The 20,376-nt window shown below is 39.4% G+C and overlaps 1 protein-coding gene across 1 annotated transcript in view; it reads left to right on the plus strand.

Moving 5' to 3' along the window:
* Positions 1-19,639, plus strand: part of PSAT1 (phosphoserine aminotransferase 1) — a 40,974-nt gene extending 21,335 nt beyond the window's left edge. The window contains exons 7-9 of the mRNA XM_020995624.1: positions 2,037-2,165; positions 17,377-17,514; positions 18,330-19,639. Coding sequence (XP_020851283.1) covers positions 2,037-2,165; positions 17,377-17,514; positions 18,330-18,435 — 373 coding nt within the window. The 3' untranslated portion in view covers positions 18,436-19,639. The remainder of the gene's footprint in view (positions 1-2,036; positions 2,166-17,376; positions 17,515-18,329) is intronic.
* The last annotated feature ends 737 nt before the right edge of the window (positions 19,640-20,376 follow it).

Below are 20,376 nucleotides of genomic sequence, written 5' to 3' on the forward strand. Positions count from 1 at the left end.
AGAGGGCACTCTGTCCTCTTGTCCTAGTTACAGAGAGACTGTAATGATGAGTTAGGTCTGGGCTAGCTCTGTCTTGAATCCATATCCCCAAAGAAGGCTCAAGTCCTCTGAGAAAGCAGGTAGGGGTGTAAGTGGTTTTAAATATGGAAGCACCTGAAACTCAGATTACCTCTTATTCTGTTCTTGCCATCTTGTTCTGCCAAGGGGCCTGGTCTGGTGTTGGAATACACTCTTCTCTCACTCTCACCTTTGACTCTTAGAATCTGTAGTTTTCTTTCAAGGTTTAGCCAAAGGCTACTCTTTTATGTGAAGGCTTTCCTGATTTCTTACCCTTTCCCCCCCACCCCCTGCCCCAGTTGCTAGTGCCTTTTCCACCTATACTTTTCTGTGTATACATATATGTATATAGATATCGGTGTGTATGTGCATACACATGTGTGTTACTTTTCCTTATAGAATGGAAGCCCATTGCGGTCCAGGACAGTTTTCATTTTTGTCTTTGTACTCTGCATGCCTGGCACTTAGTGAGTCCTTAATAAATGCTTGTTGATTGATTGGCAGACCAGTTAGGAGACATAGCAACTTCTAAGGCTTTCAGAAGGAAATATCTGAAAAACACCCCTAGGAGGAATAAAGTGTGGCGGTGGAAGGGTGTATTGTTTGCAGCCAGGCTTCATCTTCTAAAAAAGTCATTGTTTGTTTGTTTTTTGTTTTTTAGGCAATTGGGGTTAAGTGACTTGCCAAGGGTCACACAGCTAGTAAATGTCTGAGGCCAGATTTGAACTCAGGTCCTCCTGACTCCGGGGCCAGTGCTCTATCCACTGTGCCACCTAGCTGCCCCTTAAAAAAACCTCATTGTTGATGAATGATAATAATAACATCTCACATGTATGTGGCTTTTGACAAATACAGCTGATCTTTCTGAGTGATTGACAATGGTATTTTGGGGAATTGGGGCAAATTTCCTTTGTGTCTGAAGAAATAAGTGGGGATAAAAGTCTAAGTTGTCTAGGTACCCAGGTGACTTGATCATAGCAGTGAGTTTATGGTAATAATATCTTTAAGTGCTTTGCATGTTAGAGTGGTCTTTTACATATATTATGAACAGAAACCTTATGAGGTAGAGCTATTATGATCTCCATTTTTAGATGAGGAAATTGAGGCTCAGAGTAGTGGTAGAGATGGGAATTCAAACCCAGGCCTTTCAGCTCTGATTTCAGTACTCTTGTCATTACACCCTGACTACATGGGACATATCCTGCACGGCCATCAGGAATCATTGTAGGATTTAGAATGAGTTGGCTTTTCTACATAGGGGCCAAATACCGTCGTCCCAGATCTACTAAGGAGAACGTGCCTATGAATAGCTGGACTTCATTGCATTCTCACTCTGTGCCTCTACCTAAAGCAACTTGGTTTTCTCTGTCTTTAAGGACAAACTGCAAAATGGAAGCATGCCACCTCTCTCTTTCTTTTAAAGAAACCCAAGGCTTTGCAAGGTTAGAGTGGGTCCTTCAGTTAGCACTCTTGTAAATAAATGTTCGAAATACTGTTGCTTTTATTTATTTTTCTACAAACCTCTCTTTACCGGGGTCCAAAAGGCCCAGAAATGATTTATAAAGTCAAGAGATCTGGGTAAGTAACCATTGGCAAGCCTCAGTTTTTGTATCTGTAAAGTAGGGACAATGGTATTTGTGCTGTCTACTACAAGGTTGTTGAAGAGAAAAGACTTTGTAAACCTTTGACCCTATAAGGCTCAAGTGATTATTATTATTATTATTATTATTATTATTATTACTATTATTATTAGTGGTGGTGGTAGTGGTAGCTGCAGTTAGTAGTAGTAGTAGTAGTAGTAGTAGTAGTAGTAGTAGTAGTAGTAGTAGTAGTAGTAGTAGTATTTTTAGGACTTTGAAGCAGTGGAAAGTAAATATGTATGTTTAAGCCTTATTAGGGATTCCTACTATGCCACCTGCATGTATCCTTTCTTGCTTGCTTAGAGCTAAACTAAATAGCTTCTTTTGTCTGTATTTCAGCATCTACATCATGGGCTTGGTCCTGGAATGGATTAAGAACAATGGTGGTGTTACGGCAATGGAGAAACTTAGCCTAATCAAATCACAAATGATTTATGATATCATTGATGAATCCCAAGGATTCTATGTGTAAGTTGATATGATCTCATTTTGTGTTTTTGTGTTTCTTGTTCATTTAAAAGTGTGTGTATGTAATACTATGTCATTCATTTGACATTAATGTCATCACTGGCATTAGTATCACTAATGACAAGCATTTTTTAATTGCGTGCCCATAATCCTCTGGGGAAAAAAGGATTAATCAGTTTCTTCCTAGACTTTCTGAGATGTTAGAAAATCACCTTTGTCAAGTTGTTGCGTTCTATCGCCACTTGAAGCTCTGTAATTTCTACCAGAGGTGAGCATTAGAATCTGTGCTATTTTTATGTGTTCATAGGATTTTTTTCCCCTTAAAATGAAAAGAATTTATTAAATTCTCCTACTCATCATAATTCCCATGTTTGGCAGAAAATGCCTCTGCAAATAAGTGATTTTGTGGTAAATCAGTATTCATAGTAGGAAAAGAAAAGGGGAGAAGGAGCCCATGTAGAAAACTTATCTATTCAAATGAGATTTATTGAATGATTTTTTTTTTCCAGCCAGCAGGGCCCTGCGCCAGGAATGCTGGAGATAATTGTTGTTGTTAAGTCATGTCCGACTCTTAGTGACCCTGTATGGGGTTTTCTTGGCAAAGATACTGAAGTGATTTGCTGTTTCTTTCTCCACTGGATTAAAGCAAATAGAGGTTAAGTGACCGCCCTGGGTCACAGAGCTAGCGAGTGTCTGAGGCCAGATTTGAACTCTGGTCTTCCTGACTCCAGGTCCAGTGCTGTATCCACTGAGCCACCTAGCTTTCCTCTCACTGCCATCTATGTGGGAGACAGGGGGTACTATCAATGTCCACATTTGTATCAAACCAGCATACGGGAAGGAAGGTGGAAGGGGAGAGAGGAAGGCAGAAGCTCCAAAAACAGCGTCTTAGCTTTCCTCTTTTGTACAGGAAAGCTCCCGTCTCTAGTCTGTATTACTGGTGTAGTGTCTTATCAATTTTCTTCAACTTTCTAGGGATTCTAAGGAAGTGAGTGAGGGGGAAGCAAGGTGTTCATCTGTTACATTAAAGACAAAATCCATGTTTTGTGAACATTGTATTTGGTTAATAGTCTGAGGAAGGGGGAAAGAAAAATGGGAGAGAGTCTGATTTAGTCCAGCCCAGGATGGACTTTGGACTTGTTGAAATAGAAATTAGGACATTTATCTCTTATGGCCTTGACTGGATTCTGTGAAATATTCCCAGCCCCCAGAGGCTTGTTTTTATGCATTGGTGGCCATGATCTTATAAGATGCTGTGGCAAAACCAAGGAGAGAAGAGGGGGCACATTCCAGGTTTAGGGTACAGGCAGCTAATACTAAGGTTCAGAAGAAAGTGTTCTGCTCGAGGACAAACTAGGCCAATTTTGGCAGGGCATAGATTACATGGAGGAGATTAATGTGGAATGAACCTGAAAAGGTAAGTATAAACTGGAGCCAGCTGTCAAAGGGCTTTAAATGTGAAACGAGGAGTTTCTCAATATACTGTAATGGGAATGAGGCTAATGTGCTCACATTTCCTTAATCCATAGCATCGGACAGGAAACATTACCTATTTAAGACTAAAATTTCACTAAATTTTTTTGAAAGGAAGATTATGCAAGTTAAATTGATAATGGTGTTTGAACATCTCCTTGTCATTTTAACACATTTTCTTGTGTTCCATTGCCAGCAAGCAAAAGTAATCAGAAAACAGATACTTGTTAACATATCAGTAAATGCATTTTTTTCTGATGTCACAAGCTACTATAGTTGGATTGGATTAAAGGGCATTTTTAATAGAGCTTTCTCTTTCCTTCCTCACTAATGCCACACTGCTTTCAAGTGCTTGAAGTAATACTGAATGAATAAACAAATGAAGAAGTATTTATTAAGGGCTTACTATGTGTCAGGAACTGTGTTCTAAGCACTTGGGATATGAATGGAAAAAGTGAGATCAGTTATATTCTCGAAGGGCTCATTCTTTAATTGGAAGATAATGCATAAAAAAGTGGCAGGGGGGTCAATATTAGAGCTAATATCATGTCAAGGCCCAGGGGTCTTTAGGGTACATCAACCAATAAATGGCAGTGCCTAGCAGATAGAAGGGCATACCACCAGGGCAGATGGTAAGGTCCAAAAGACCTTAGGATATAGTGGCAAGGTAGTTTGCAAGGCTCGGTGGTTTTCCATCTTACCAGAAGGCTTATTCCTAGCTTGACATCAGCAGCCTTGTCAGTTTTCCTTCTCAGCTGCCCTAGATGGGGTCTTGGTGGTCTGAGGGATAAAAAGATTGGGACCCGGAAAAATAGATATCAATTTTATTTTTATTATGCAGTCATCACTGTTGTTGTATAGAGTATCCTCTTAGCCATTATTGTACTCAGATGGATCTGTGATCTCATTAATGTGAGTTAGATCACAACTCATGCATTCTTGGCCCTCCCATGCTACTCTTTTCCAAGCCCTCTCTTTAATTCACTATAAGGGTGTGTACTTGAGGATCTGGGCATCTACCTTAATTATCTTTGGATGACAATGATGGTGTTGATTTATTTATGGTGCTTGAAGCCATAAAGTGAGTTTACCAACTTTATGTTTAATGTACCATTATGATTGATTCATGCATGGGCTCTCCAGTTTGTAATAACAATATCATAAAATTCTGTATACTTTAAAATTTACAAAGCACTTTTAGCATAACAGTGCCATGAGGTAGTTGATTCAAATATAATTATTCCTCCTTTGTATTTGAGGAAGCTGAAGGCCAGAGAGGTTAAGGGGCATATCCAGGCTTCCATGACTAGTAAGGATCAGAACCAGAAATTTTGAGGCCAAGACCAGTGCTCTTTCCATTATACTATGATTTTATAGATTATATACAGTAGATTTTTAATCTGATTTTGGCATCTCCTACTACTGGAATGTTGGCATCTCATGTGCATACAGAGAAATGCAGGTGAATTTAGCAATTAATTAAATTAAATAAAATCAAATTAAAAACAGTGATTCATTCTGAGACCATTTTCTTTTGGGGGAAGGGAGGATGGGATAATGTGTGCCAAGGCTGCTCTTCTTGCCCTAAGTTCAGATAATCAATCATATTGTAAGAGGGAAAGCACCTTAATCTTAAAGAAAACCACCACAGAACTACTTGTGGATTTCCATTTGCAAAGGGGATAGTAATGGGAGTGGAAAGCCTGTCAACAACATTTACCCTGAAGAGGTAACAAAATTGTATGCTTCCTTTGGCCATCTGCCTTTGTAATGGCCAAAGAAGACAAGACATCTTACATAAAGTAGGATTCAGAAGAGGGAAGAAATAGGAAAAGTTGGTAAGGAGAGAAGGGCATGGGAAAAAGTTAAGATACAGGAAAAAAGATAAGATAAAAAGGTGTAACAAACACAAAGGAAGTCGAGCTTGTGATATAGCTGAGAATACAGGATGCCTCTCACCACCAAGGATGTGTCCTTGAAGAAAACAAAAAACAAAAACAAACTTAATTTTCCCCTCTAGGGCAGGGGTTCTGAAACTAGAGTCTGGGAATTTTTGTTTTTTTAATCTTCTGAACTAAATTTCAATATAATTGGTTTCCTTTGTAATACTGTGTATTTTATGCATTTAAAAGCATAATTCTGAGAAGTGGTCTGTAGGCTTCACCAGACTGCCCAAGGGTCTGCCCAGGTCACACAAAAAGAGAAAAAGGTCTGCTCTAGGGAATACATCCCATTCTACTCCCTGCCTCTTCTATATGCCCCTTGGACAGACTTCCATGTTCTTATCCTGGGAATACATATCAGAAGCACCTGTTTCATTACTTGGGCTTCAACTACCACTCTTGGGATACCCTTCCACCTGGTATTTGCCCTTAAGAGTGTAAACTTCTTTCTGTATCACAGGATGGAATGTTACCTTCCTCAGGCCAGCTCTGTGAACTCTGCTTTGGGGACAAATTAATTGCCTGCAATCAATTATTTATGAAACCAAATAACCAATTAAACAATATGTTTTCAGTGACTGCCCTATGGAGGAATCAAAAGAAGCACTAGATCTAATTGCTGTCCTTAAAAAGTTTAGAGTCATAAAATTATAGATTTAGACCTGGAAGGGACCTTAAAGGTCATCTGCTCCATCCCCCTCATTTTACAAATGAGGAAACCTAGGGCCAGGAAATGGCAGAGCCATCTTGTCCAGCCATTAAGTCCAGTGTCTGCAAATCGAGCATTTTTTCCACTGGGCCCCATTAACAGGCCCACGCAGCAACATATTATCGGATTGTGGAATGTGTGGAACTGACTTAGGAGTTCAGTGTTAGGAAAAAGTGATTGTGTCTTTGAGCAAATAGAAGATTTTGTGATGGAGGTGGAAAATGAGCTAGGTCTTGAAGGATGGGTAGGATGTGTATAGGGATAAGGATGGATGGGGAATTCCAAGAAGGTGATATTGCGAAGTAAAGCTAAAGCAGCAGGCAGACTAAACCTAGCACATGTTGGGGACAGAAGGGTATGAGTCTATTTAAGGTAGAGAGTCCATGATGGGAATTGTAAGAGGTTAGAATGATAAGGTCTCTAACCCACAAATACGCCCCTTCTGCCTTCCCTGGGGCCTGATGCTGGGTGACCATCCTAGCCATTCAACAGCCTGGACCTGTTTCTCTAAAGGCTGTTAGATAAATATAATTACTATAAAGCTTTTAGTGACAGAGCATAGTTAGAAGCAGGAATCTGGGTCTTACTATGATCCTTACTACCTGTGTATAAATCTGTAGCTCTACTCTGGCTAAGTGGGAAAAGTTGGACTCTTGGAATGGTGCAGCCTATAGTTTTAACCTCATTATATACTGAGACCTTTCTGTATTTTTGCATTCTTTACAAAAAGACCTGGGGAAACCATCTGGGAATATAAAGGTTTTAATCCACTCAACCTTGGATTTGCCTACTGGTGATGGTGATTTACCAACTGTAGTCATGATGATCCCATTGAATTTATTGATTTAATCCATTCGTGGCATAGTTCTCTGAAACTTTCCCGTGACTCTTACCTTGAAACCTTTTCCACTCTTGTCTCCCAGTCTCTTTGAATTCTCTCGTATGTTCTCCCCTTACCTAATATAAACACACATACGTAAATACATACATATATATTTTTTCCACCAAGACCTTTTCCCCCAGAATAAAAATGTTTCTAGAATGGTTCTTATTTCCAAATGCCCATTTTAGAAGCCTCCCAATTTCATCCAAATAATGCTATTAAACCTTTCTTATTTCAAAATCTTTCTTATAGCTCGTTTTGTGGAAAACAAACTTTCCCCAATGGCAGTACTTCCTGAACTCCACTCTCCCCTGCTGTCTTGTTGGACTTCCCTCTTATGTATACTTTTTTAAAGAAATGGACAATTAAAAAGAAAAAAAACCCCCAAAGATTACATATTTCTAAATACATGAGCATATATGGTCAAAACTTAATAAAGGGACAAGGGAATGATTCCGGGAAAAGGCAGACAGACATCTTGGCAAAAGGTAGAAAAAAAAAGAGATTGAAAAGAATAGATGAAGCTAAAGGGGAGGGGAACCTCTGAGCACCCTTTTTTCCATTATACACTTTAACAGTTAGACCAAAGCTAGGACATTCTCTCTCTCTCTCTCTCTCTCTCTCTCTCTCTCTCTCTCTCTCTCTCTCTCTCTCTCTCTCTCTCTCTCTCTCTCTCTCTCTCTCCCTCCTCCCTCCCTCCCTCTCTCTCTCTCTCTCTCTCTCTCTCTCTCTCTCTCTCTCTCTCTCTCTCTCTCTCTCTCTCTCTCCCTCCCTCTCCCTCTCCCTCTCCCTCTCCCTCCCCCCCTCGGCACTTGGGGTTAAGAGGCCACATATGAACTCAAGTCCTCCTGACTTCAGGGCCACTGCTCTATCCACTGCACCACCTAGCTGCCCTGACATTCTTTCTCTGGTAGACATTTGTCAATTCAGGTGCAGTATATGCGACAGTCTCCTCCTGAGACCTTTGTTCCCTTAAGACATCCCCTCCCCTTCAGGTTTCTGTACCTATAAACAGTGTTATCTTAGGGTTCATTTCATCTCATATAGAATAAACCATAAGCATCTCTTTTCAATTTCTAAGCATTCCTGTCCCAAGAAATTTCATTTATAACATTAATAATAAATAACAGCTGACATTTGTATGTTACTTTAAAGTTGGTCCTTTATCTCATTATGGCCTCATAGCAACCCTGCGATATTAGTGCTATGGGCGTCGTCGTTATTGCCATTTTACAAATGAGGAAACAGATTCAGAAGTTAACTGACTTGCCCAGGGTTACACAATCAATAAGTACAAGGTAGGATTTCAGAGCCGGATCTTTCTGAATGCAAATTCACCACTCCATCTCCTATGCCATACTATACTCAATATATTCTTGCAAGATTTTTCTCCTGACAAAAACAGATGGCTATTGTTGATGTCACCTTAAAATGGCCAGTGCTTAACTTCCTGGCAGCTCCCCAGTGTTTTCCTTGCATCTCCTGAGAGCTGTTCTGAAATTTCCTCTTTGCTCTCTGTCTAGGAGACAATACAGGTAATCTAGCCCCCAAGAGAGGGATGGACAAAATGTGCTTCAACCCAGAGGTTGAAAATCAGACTTTTGATTAAGATAAGTTACTTTAGGTGCAATCAACACCCCTTCTTGCTATTGATGTTTTTGTTTAGGAAAGAGAGACCATGCTCCATTTCAGTGACTAGGTAGGGGTGACGGATGTTGACTGGGAAGCATAGTTCATTGAGGAAAAGAATCCCCAGTTAGGTCATTATTTCTAGATTACTTAGTATCGTTGGTAGTGGTTCATGGACCAGAATGGGGGTTCTTTTGTATGCCCATCATACCCTTGAGTATTTTTTACTGCCCAGTTCAAATAGCCCAAAGTGTTCCAAGCCATTTTTATAGGAATTCTGAGTACCAGATCTTCCATTTTGTCTTCACAATAATTCCTCTGCACCTGTGCCAGGCTCTTGCCCAGGATTATGGGACCAGAACCTAGAACATAGCAGGAGCTATGTGAAGGGTCTATTTCCCAAACCTAAATTACAGTTGTATTAATGTTATGTTTTGAAGCCTCCTCTCAGGAATCGGTTTTTAAAAATTATTGCTATCTCTCTCTTTTTTTTTAATCACCTATAGTTCATGATAGATTCCTCCTCCTTTGCTATCCAAGAGAAAATCTCTTAAAACAAAGAATTAAGACAGAAGAAAATTGGCAAAATAAAAAACAGTGCAAAAGTCTGACACAGATATAAATGTCAGACTTTTTCCACTATATATGTTCTATATATATACATATGAAACACACAATATTTAGTGAAATATATAGTATACGTATAGAGAGGCTATATAGAGAATGTGTGTGTGTATATATATATATATACACACAAATATAATTTATACACATACACACAAGTATATGTAGTATCCTACACCCATAGTCTCCCACCTCTGCAAAAAAGTGGGACAAGGTGCCATCTTATATTCAGAGGTCATTTGAAGGAACTGCAGATATTTATCCCCCAGAAAAGGACACTTGGCAAGAGTGTCACCGATGTCTTCAGATGTTTAAAGGGTTGTCATATGGAGACGGAATTAGCCTTATTCTTCTTGTATCTAAAGGGTAGAACTGGAACTAGAAACGAAGAATGTCATCAACTTGGTAGAAGAAAGAGCTTAACTGTCGGAGTAGTCCAGAAATGGAATTGACTGTCTTGGTAGGTAGTGAATTCCCTATTACTAATAGCGTTCAAGTTAGGATTAGATGATCATTTCGTGATGATATTTTCAAGAGGATTCGTGTTTCTGGCAGGGGCTTAGACTAAATGACTCCTCAGGTCATTTCTAATTTTCACATTATTTGAACTCAGAATTCGTTCTGCTGCCTCTTTTTGCTTCTTGAGGTATTCTTCACTTAGAATAGATGTACTCACCATGTACCGCTTGACAATTTTCCCATATATTTTCTTATATAATTCTAGGGGGTGGCTTCATGGAGGAAAAGAATTTCCAGTTAGGCCATTATTTGTTGATTTCCCAATGAACTTGGCAGTCACTAGCAGGAAGGAATGATGTGCGCTCAAGTGCGTGATTCCCATGAGTTCATCTCACTGCTTTGTTCAAATAGTCCAAAGTGGTCCCAAGCCGTTAGAGGAATGCTGAGTGCCAAATTTCCTGTTTTCTGATTCTCACCTTCTTGAGGCACTATGAATCCCGTAATTCTACTGTCTTTTTACCTATAAGTTCCCCTGGGATGCTGCTTTCTCTTTACACCTTACCTCCTACTGATCTTACATTCATATTTCAGGGAGTTTAAGCACATTATTCAGAGATGGATGGAACTTCTTAGCATTAGCTCTTAGGAGTTTTATGAGTTGCAAACGTACCAGTACAAGCTAGTTAGGGAAGTACATTGAGAGCTTGAGCAGGAAAAGTTACTAAAGTGGGTAAAAAGAGCTTATGGAAGCCAGGAGAAGAAGCGCTACCTAAAATAGAAAGATCTGTCCACCTTTGTGCCGCTGCCATATTAAAAGCTTTTTTTTTCCCCTTCTGTTTTTGCTGGTCACACACCTAAAGGACAGTGTCTGAATCAAACTTTTCCCTTTAGTGGGGTCATAGAATCACAGATTTTAAGCTGGAAGTGACCTCAGAGGTCATCACATCCAACCCTCTCATTTTCCAGATGAGGAAACTGAGTTTTGGAGCTCTTCAGAGACTGCGCAGGATCATACAGCTAGTAAATACACATAAGTCCTAAGTCTTCTGTTTTGGTCTTTACAAGAGAAGAAACAGTATTAAGTAGGGTCTATGTTTAGAATTTTTATGATGGCAGTCAAACCTTCCCACTCCAATCTAAAAAAGAATCTAATTCTGCCCCTTGAATCTATTATATCTTTGTCAAGAAGTACGTAGCATCTTTCCTCATAAATCCTCTGGAGTCCTGATTGGTCTTACACTGATCAGGGTTCTTAAATCTTCCAAAGTTAATTCTAGTGTTGTTACTGTATCGAAGGTTCTCCTGGTTCTGCTCACCATATTCTGCATCAGTTCATACAGATCTTCCCAGGTTTATATCATTTTTCATGGTGCAATAGTATTCTGTTATGTACATGTACCATAATTTGTTTAGCCACTCTAAATTGATGGACATCCTGTTAGCTCTCCATTTCTTTGCTACTACAAAAAGAGCTGTTATAAATGTTTTTGTACATATGACTCTTTTTTTCTTTCTGGTCTTTTTGGAGCTGACTTTTAGGGCATAGTTCCAGGATGATTGGATTAATTCATAGCTTCACCAACAGTGCACCAGTGTCCATGACTGCCTGATTTTAAAGCTAGAAGCTCAAAGGCCATAGGACAATAACAACAGTCCAGGAAATACTGTCTGACTAAATCCAAAGAAACCCTAGTAGTTAGTTTCTACTGTTGTATGATTTTTCTAGTTTCCCTAATTTGAGAATTAATCTTAAAAGCTCTAATCTCTTAATCTCAGAATATGGGAGATCTGATCTGCGTGATGTGTCTGGATTCGTTGGGGGTCCTGCTCAGAGAGCAGGCTGGTTTCCAGTTCTCTAAAGCAGAGTATACTATTTTCCTCCTGTCTCTAGGACATGTCTATAGTGCCTAATGGTTAAAACATTAGTCCAGAAATATTTTTATACATGCTTCAGCATGGAAGACAGTACACAAAGTGGGGGTGCCTGGAAGAGCCATCTTCTTCAGAACTTCAGGACATCACTGACTTAATTTCCTGTGAATATAGACACCTCTTAGTCCATGATTTCATGAGTTACTATAGCACCTACTTCCCAGGGCTGTCATTGGGATAAAATAAGATATAAATATTTATAAAGCACTTTATACACCTTGAAGTGCCATATAAATGCTAGCTATTATTGTTAACTATTTTCATTATTAGCAGCAACTAGGTGGCACAGTGGACAGAGCTGGAGTTGGAGTCAGGAAAGCCCGAGTTCAAATCTTGCCTCAGATGCTTACTAGCCTAAGATCACACTTAGCAAGTCACTTAACCTTAATATGCCTCTGTTTGCTCATTTGTAAAATAGGGTTAATAGCATCTACTTCCTAGGTTTTTGAGGATCAAATGAGATATTTGTCAAATGCTTTGCAAACCTTAAAGTGCTATGTAAATACTAGCTATTTATCTTCATCATCATAATTGTTACCAGGAAAATTCACTCTCTAGAAGCCAGCCTCTGTCAGTAAGCCTCTGTGAATTTAGCCAGGTTGGTGGGGATGACATTTCTTTTCCTGGCCCATGTCCTAAGCCTTTCCAGCTATATAGGACCTGCCATAACCCCTATCTTATTGATGCATCCTTTAGAAGCATTGGGTTGACTTCCATGTAATGATTCTGGTTTATTTTGATACTTTGGTGGAGTTAACAGTCCCTTTGTTAGACTAGAATGTACAGTAGTGAGTGGTAACCTTGTTTTCTTACACTGGGCCCTTTGTAACCTGCCTCAGATCTCATCTTCTTCAGTGTATGTGGCCAATAATATATATATATATTTTTGGCTAGGCAGTGGGGTTAAGTGACTTGACCAGGGTCACACAGGTAGTAAGTGTTATGTATCTGAGGCTAGATTTGAACTCAGGTCCTCCTGATTCCAGGGCCGGTGCTCTATCCACTGCGCCACCTAGCTGCCCCGCCAGTTAAATTTTTTAAAAAAAGTTTTATTGGTGCTTTCTGTTTTTTGTTTTGTTGTGCCCCAGTGATTTCCCTAAATACCTCATCTCTGATTGAGCCCACCCTTGTAACAAAGCAAAACTGTTGGGGGTAAAAAAAAAAAAAACGCCCAATCCATTCTGAGAGCATATGCAGCGTCGCCCATTCCCAATTCTTCATCTGTAAAATGAGCTGGAGAAGGAAATGGCAAACTACTCCAGTATCTTTGCCAAGAAAGCTCCAAATGGGATCATGAAGAGTCAGTCACGAGTGAAAACAACTAAACAAACAAAAAACGCATTTATATAGTATTTGCAGGTTTACAAAGTGATGTCCATGAGCTGTCTCATTTGATCCTCACAACAACTCTGTGAGGTGGGTACTGATTTATTATCTCCATTCCACAGACGAGGAAACTGAGGCTGAGAGGGGTTAAGTGACTTACCCAGGGTCACACATTCAGTGAGTTTGTGAGGCCACATTTAAACTCTTGTTCCTCATCCTCAGTGGACAGCACTCAATGGACTGTACCTCCTAGCCGTCCTAAATGAAGTTATGGAGGACTCAAACCTTAGTGAATTCATTTCTGAAGACTAAAACTTCAAGGTTGTTTTTAGTCCTTGGCATTTCCCTCCTCTCTGAGATGTTTTGAATGTGGTCTGGCCTGGATCCATGGTGACAGCTAAGTGGGCTTTTAAAATTCCTTTCAGAATTGTACGAACTTCAGGTTTTCATTTTCATAGAAACCTTGTAGACTCTTATCACTAGAACTGGGCTTAAGGATCATCTGGTCCACCTCCTTTATTTTGCAGGTGGGGGAACTGAGGCCTAGACAAGTGAAGTAACTTTTCCAAAGTCACAAAGTAGACCAGCAGCAGGATTGCTTGAAAGATGTCTAATAGACTCTTATGTTCCTTTATGATAGCTAAGATTTAAATAATACTATAAGATTTGCAAAGCCCTTTTACATTTGTTATCTGGTTCAGTCCTCATAACCACTCTATAAAGTACATGCTATTATTCCCATTTTTACAGAAGAGGAAACTGAGGCAGAGAGCAGTTAAGTATCTTCCCCAGGTCACACTGCTAGTATGTGTCTGAGGCAGGATTTGAACTCAGGTCTTCCTGACTCCAAGGCCAGTGCTTTTTATCTATTGTGCCATATGTACTGCTGTAGAAAGAGTGATATATTTTTTTTTGGGGGGAAGCCTTAAACACCAATTTTCCACATGGTAGCTATTCCTTTTTCCAAATAAGATGTGCATTTAATTGCTAGACATCAAGACCAGAACCACCAGCACGTTGCATTTTCCCAGCAGTAGGATGTCTAAACAGTGTAGCTGTGGTGTTTTTAATTTAAATGTCAGCTGTGAAATAACCTAGCATCTCATGGAAAAGAAGGGACAGCAATTCAGATCCAAAGCCTGTTACAAGGTATTTGGTTATTCCCTTTAGTATCTAGTTTGCCTTAAAGGTATACGCTTGACTCCTATTAACTTTCATAGGAATTATGTATGTGCCTCTAGGGGAGAGTATAACTTTTAATGGGAACTTCCCTTCCACTGCTTTTATTTGCGGTTTAATTTTAATGAATCCTACCTAGCAGAGACTTCAAATAAAATGGAATGTGCTTCTGCTTAAAAATAAATAAGTAAATGAATGACTGCATGATACATCTAGGTTTTGTCCTCCTAGAACAGAGCTTTTTAGTTTTTCTTTCTTATATATCTATAGTATCCTTGGAAAATATTCTCAGTTGCTCATTATTTTCAAAATCAGAACCCAAGAGCCAACTGTGATTTTTTTTCCCTTAGGCAAGAATTGCTAGTTGTCAGTAAGGTTCCTCCATATCCATTGAGCACCCTCCAGCCAAGCATGGCAGATAGAACTATTTAGATGGGAGAATACCGTTCAGATTCTGACTGTTACTACTTGCCCCTCGCTAATAATGTTCGAGTGTCTGCATTCACAGAATTTTATGGCAATACATCAGATTTCTCTAAGAGAGATTTCTGTCTTGCCTGCCAAGTCCTTAATCCCTTCCACACCTGGTCATGAATTCTGATAAAGCAGAGAAGTTTCATACTGTAGTAGGAAGAGCCCAGGAGCACTGCCCGCCTCTTGCCTCATGATTATCTCTCTTCTTTTCCATGATCTTTTAAATCTTCCCAATGGTGGCTCAGTGATCGCACTGGTCAGTTCTTTTAGGGCCAGAAGATGTAGTTTTATCTAGGTCAGGGAACCGGGATTCATGGAAGGCTTTCTTATTTCTTACCACAGCTATCAGTTCCATGTTAGTCAGTTTTGCTCTGTTACTTCTAATGTAAAGGTCATTCTCCTTCACAGAGAAAATAGAAACAAAATTAAACACCTCTGCTGTCTTCCTGTTGTCAGTTATCATTGTTCCGTCCACCCCAAGCAGAGTTCCTATCCTTTTCTCGAGTCTCCTTTTTCCTCACAATCTAGCTTAAAAGTAAAAACCTAAACAATTAACTGTTTTTGTTGTCCTTAGCTCTCTAAAATCAGCTTTGGCCTATTTTGTCCTTCTGCATTGCTGACAGTATTTTCATATGGTCCCTGCCATGGTCATATTAATTCTCTTTTACGTGGCCTTGCTCCCATCATCTCTACATTTCTCTTAATATTCTAAGTTGGTTAGGGAGTTCCCCCGTGCAACCACGTCTGTGTTGTGTAGGGGAATGGTCACTAGGGAAGGGAATCATGGTCGGTGGAGTCATAAGAATGGTGAGTAGATCCAAAGGGTAGTCAGTCAAAGCAAAAATAGTATTGATTTAATTACTGTGCCCAGAGCAAGAGGTAGAAAAGCAGTTTAGGAGTGAGACCCAATCTCCTGCAGGGCAGATGACAAGATGACCTAAGTGGGCAGCTGGGTGGGTAGATGGGGCCTAAGGCATGATCTAGTTTGCAGCTGACTAGACAGAGTGGGCTCCATTCTACTTCACCATGGGACCTTTCTTAGATGAAACACTGAAACACAGAAATTACAGAATATTCTTAAAGAAATGGAGCTTTATTACTTTTATGTACCTACAGTAACTGCTGACAAAGTGCCCCCTGCTGAGCCTGCTATACAAAAGTGCCCCCTGCTGGGCCTGCTATAATGAATAGATGAAGTTTGTGATAATTAGCATTATTTGCATTTAAACAGTTTTGTATGCTGAAGCCTTTAAAAACAGTTTGTTCTCTCCAGTAGATTAATCATGCTTCCTATAATCTCATTTACATTATTCATTTACTTCCTACACCCTTTCTTCACAGATTGTGCAAAGAGAAACCTCAGTTCAGCCCAGATCTAATTATTGGAGATTTTAAGTTAATAGAGTCCAAAATAATGATATTTTGCTGTATTACATAAATACCTTAAGAAAGTCTGATTTGCTGATATAAGTACTCTTTCTGCTTGTTCAGTCCCCAGCCTTTTTCTAATTTACATGTTCTTTGAGAGATTCTGGAGCTGAAAATGTCCCCATCCTTCAGCCAGCTTTCTGAATCTAGCTAGACTGGTCCCTAAATGAAAGAGAGTATTAGCTGTGGGCCCACACTTAGGGTCTCTCCAGCTTCGTATAGCACCTGCCAGAGCTTGTGCTGCCTTGGGGTAGCCTTCAGAGACCCATAGTTATCCCTGGTTAATGGGTGTGGTTGATGAGGTATTGGGTTAGGACTGTATAGTGCAAGACTTCATAGCACTTAATCAATCTGTAAACATTTATTAAGTACCTACTGTATGCCAAACACTGTGCCTGGTACTCAAAATAACAAAGACAAAAATGAAACAGTCCCTTGTCCAGAGAGCTTACATTTTAATTATTTACAATTAATTATTTACAAAATAAATACATGGTAATTTTTTTTGGGGGGGGAGAGGGGGATGGAAGCATACCAAATAAGTAGAAAAAAGAAAGGAAAGAAGGAAGAAGGAAAAAAGGAAGAAGAAAGGAGAGAAAGAGATGAGGCAAAGAGGAAGAAAGGTGGAGAGAGATGAAGAGGAAAATAGAGGAAGAAAGAAATGAAGAGAGAAAGAAAGATCCTAATTCTTACACAGTGCTTTGTTACCCCTAATTAGAATGCAGTGTCCCCTTCTTCAGACTGCTGAAATCATTTCAGTTCTGTAAGGTTCAAGTCATGCCATCGCCTCCTCAGTAAAAGACCTGCCCTAACTACCGCCACCCAGCTGAGCTGACTGTGATTGCTCCCTTTTCTGAACTCTTCCCCTATTCTCCTCTCTTCTTCTCTTTGAGAGCAGTGACTGTTTCCTTCTACGTTTGGTGTTTAGCCCAGTGTCTGACACAGAGTAGGTGCTTAGTAAATGCTAGTTGATTGATAGATTGGCCTTTTCTTCGTATTGCCTTTTCTTGTGTTCCTGCCATCCCTCCCCAACTAGATTCTTAAGTGTCTCAAGAACAATGTCTTAGATGCAGGAGGATTTTAAGGCATAATTTGTTGATAGTAATCTACACATTCCAGAACAGATACTTTAACCAGTGCAGTGTTTTTCAGATGCCCAGTGGAGAAACAGAGCAGAAGCAAAATGAACATCCCTTTCCGTATTGGTAATGCTAAGGGAGATGAGCGTTTGGAGAAGAAGTTTCTGGAGAAAGCTCTTGACCTTAACATGATCTCTCTGAAAGGGCATAGGTAAGTATAACAACTCCAGAGTTTGAGGCAGATCTGTCTTAGCCTTTGCAGGAAAAAGTACAAGTTAATTGAGCAGGATGACCAGGGACCTGTCCTTTAGTGTTTTTTTTTAATAGTACCAACTATGTAACTTGCTGAGAAAGAACCATCATCACAGAAATGATCATCCTCATTTTTATTTTCTCGTGCAATATGGAATTGACATTGTGTCTTTCCTTTTGAAATGCATGTAAAATGTATATTGTCGCTTGGAATTATGGTTAAAAAAGCAAACCACTTTAGCTGGTGATGTTCTGTTGTGCTATACTCTCCTTCCCTCCTCCCAATCCCAACTTCTCCATAAATATTAATGGCATTAGATAGTCTAAATTCAGAATTATTATGAAACCAAATGGCTGTCTAAGCATGCGCAGAGCACGCTGTTGTTATATGCTGGGGGTAAAAAGACTTAAGGAAGACTTGGTAGTATTAGAGCAGAGATTAGATTTTTATTTCTCCAGAGCTCAAAATCTATGACCAGTGAATGGAAGCAATAGGGAGATATATTGCTTTAATTAGAACTGTCTCATGATGGAACTGGCCATCTCATTACTTAGCAAGTGTTCATCATTGGAAGGGAAGGCTAGATGGCCATGAAGAATGTTGCATTTCCTATATTGGGTAAAAAGGTTGGACTTGATAACCTTGATAGAGTTCTTTATACTCTGATTCCAGTCTTGAAATCATCCTTTAGAAAAGGGTGAAGGGAGAGCAGTGTATTCTGTAAACTTCTCTCATGTATGGCTGTCAGACATTTTCACCTTTGGTTTCTCCAGGTCTGTCGGAGGAATTCGTGCTTCTCTGTATAATGCAGTCACCATGGAGGATGTCCAGAAGCTGGCTGCATTTATGAAGACTTTTATGGAGTTGCATAGGCTGTGAATACTTCGGTACTAGTTTACATACTGCCTATTTAAAAATGGTCAGCCTATTAAAATAATTGTGGCATACATAGATATAAGCTCTTAACAAACTAAGTTATTTTCCTGATAAACAAGCCTATTGTGACTCTTTAAAAAATAACAAAACTGTTACAAGATAGTTTGCTCCTGCAAAGCCAGTGACAGCTGCCATCTTCACTCCGACTAGTGCTGTAAAATTTTTAAAACTATACTTCTTGTGTTTTGTTCGAGGCTTAGTTTTTCCCTTTCCTGTTGCCTTTTTTTCCCCTTTGCTAAATCTCAGTATGCAAATTTGACTGTGTACTTAATTCAGCTGTTTGAATATCCTGGCTTCTATAGGCACACGCAACAGTGGGGGAAGGGACCAGACTCTTCCTGGGGTACCAAGGACGCTGTAGACTAGAGTCAGCAAATTATAGGCCAGATCTGGCCTTCTCTTTGTTTTGGTACAGCAGGCTAGCTAAGAATGGTTTTTTTACATTTATAAATAGAATAAAATTTTATCTTAAAATAGAAGAGCCATTTTTAGCTTACAGGCTGGCAGGCCAGATTTGACCCACAGGCTTGTAGATTCCTGCTCTTGATTGGTAGCCTGGGCTACATGTATGGTCTGCTTCCATTTATTTTGCCCCAGACTTGATGACTGTTTGTGAACTCAGAGACTCAAAGCACAGGGTAAACCATGGGTCTTCCTTTGTGTACTGTATATTCTCTTAAAGAAACAAAAGTGATATGACTGTTTCTATTAAGATCTATTTTTAATATTATATACTATTTTTCTCTATGCATTTATATTTCAATAACGGTTCTTTGTAGTATACGTCAATACTTTAATGTACACTAATAGTCACAGTTGTTATACAAGAAGACTTATTCAGTATATTAACAAGGGGTTGTGGTGTGGTGGGGTTTTTTGTGTTTTTTTATTTTTCTGCTTCTCTTCTCAGACAGGAGGATCTACAATTTTCCCTAACACTTTTCCTACCTGTTAAGTTCAAACCAGAGCCTTTATTAAAATAGCACAAATCTTTATTTCCTTGACTTTTCACTTTTCTCTGCTTAATGGGTCAGCACTGAATTCTGGGGATTTGGTTGGTGAAGAGCCCTTTTCCCAATATTTTATCTGCATTGATCAGTATGTGATATTGGGCATATTAAACCACATTAAAAGTACTAAAACTTGCCCTTCTTCTATGTTTCTTTCATTTCCTGTGTTATTGAGCACTGGCTGTTCTTTATAGTTTTTGGTTAGAGAAAGTGGATAAAATACATGTACATCTGCGTGTGGTAGATGGCACACTAGGCCTGAAGTTCAGAAAGACCTGAGTTCGAATACAGACTCGGACACTTATTAGCTTTGTGATCCTGGACAAGTTTTTTAACCTCTATTTGCCTCAGTTCATCTGTAAAATGGGAATCATAAACCTCCCATGATTGTTGTGAGGATCCAATAAAATAACATTCTGAAGTGCTTTTGCAAACCCTGAGGCACTATATAAAAGCTAGTCATAATATGATGTCTGATAAAGGTAAATTGGTCTTTTTAGTTTTATATCATAGTCATTTCCAGATAATTTTCCTGTCTCTATCACCTAGAAAATCTTCCCTTGTGACAAATAGCTGGGTGGCACAGTAGACAGTGTTGAACTTAGAATCAGGAAGACCTGGATTCAAATTCTGTTAGTGTGACCCTGGGCAAGTCACTTAATTTCTTAGCCTCAGTTTTCTCACCTGTATAAGGAGCAAAATAATAGTACTTATCTCCCAGGGTTGTTGCGAGTATCAAATGAAATAACACGTGTTGTAACTCTATATAAATACTAGCTATTATTGTTAGCTGAGCAAAGCCAATATACGCAGTGACTTTGACACAATATTCTATACCCATCAGTCAATAAGCAATTTTTTGGTCAGGTACCGT

The sequence above is a fragment of the Phascolarctos cinereus genome, unplaced genomic scaffold (assembly GCF_003287225.1).
Source record: "Phascolarctos cinereus isolate Bilbo 61053 unplaced genomic scaffold, phaCin_HiC Scaffold_4;HRSCAF=312, whole genome shotgun sequence".
In the NCBI taxonomy this organism is placed as follows: Eukaryota; Metazoa; Chordata; class Mammalia; order Diprotodontia; family Phascolarctidae; genus Phascolarctos; species Phascolarctos cinereus.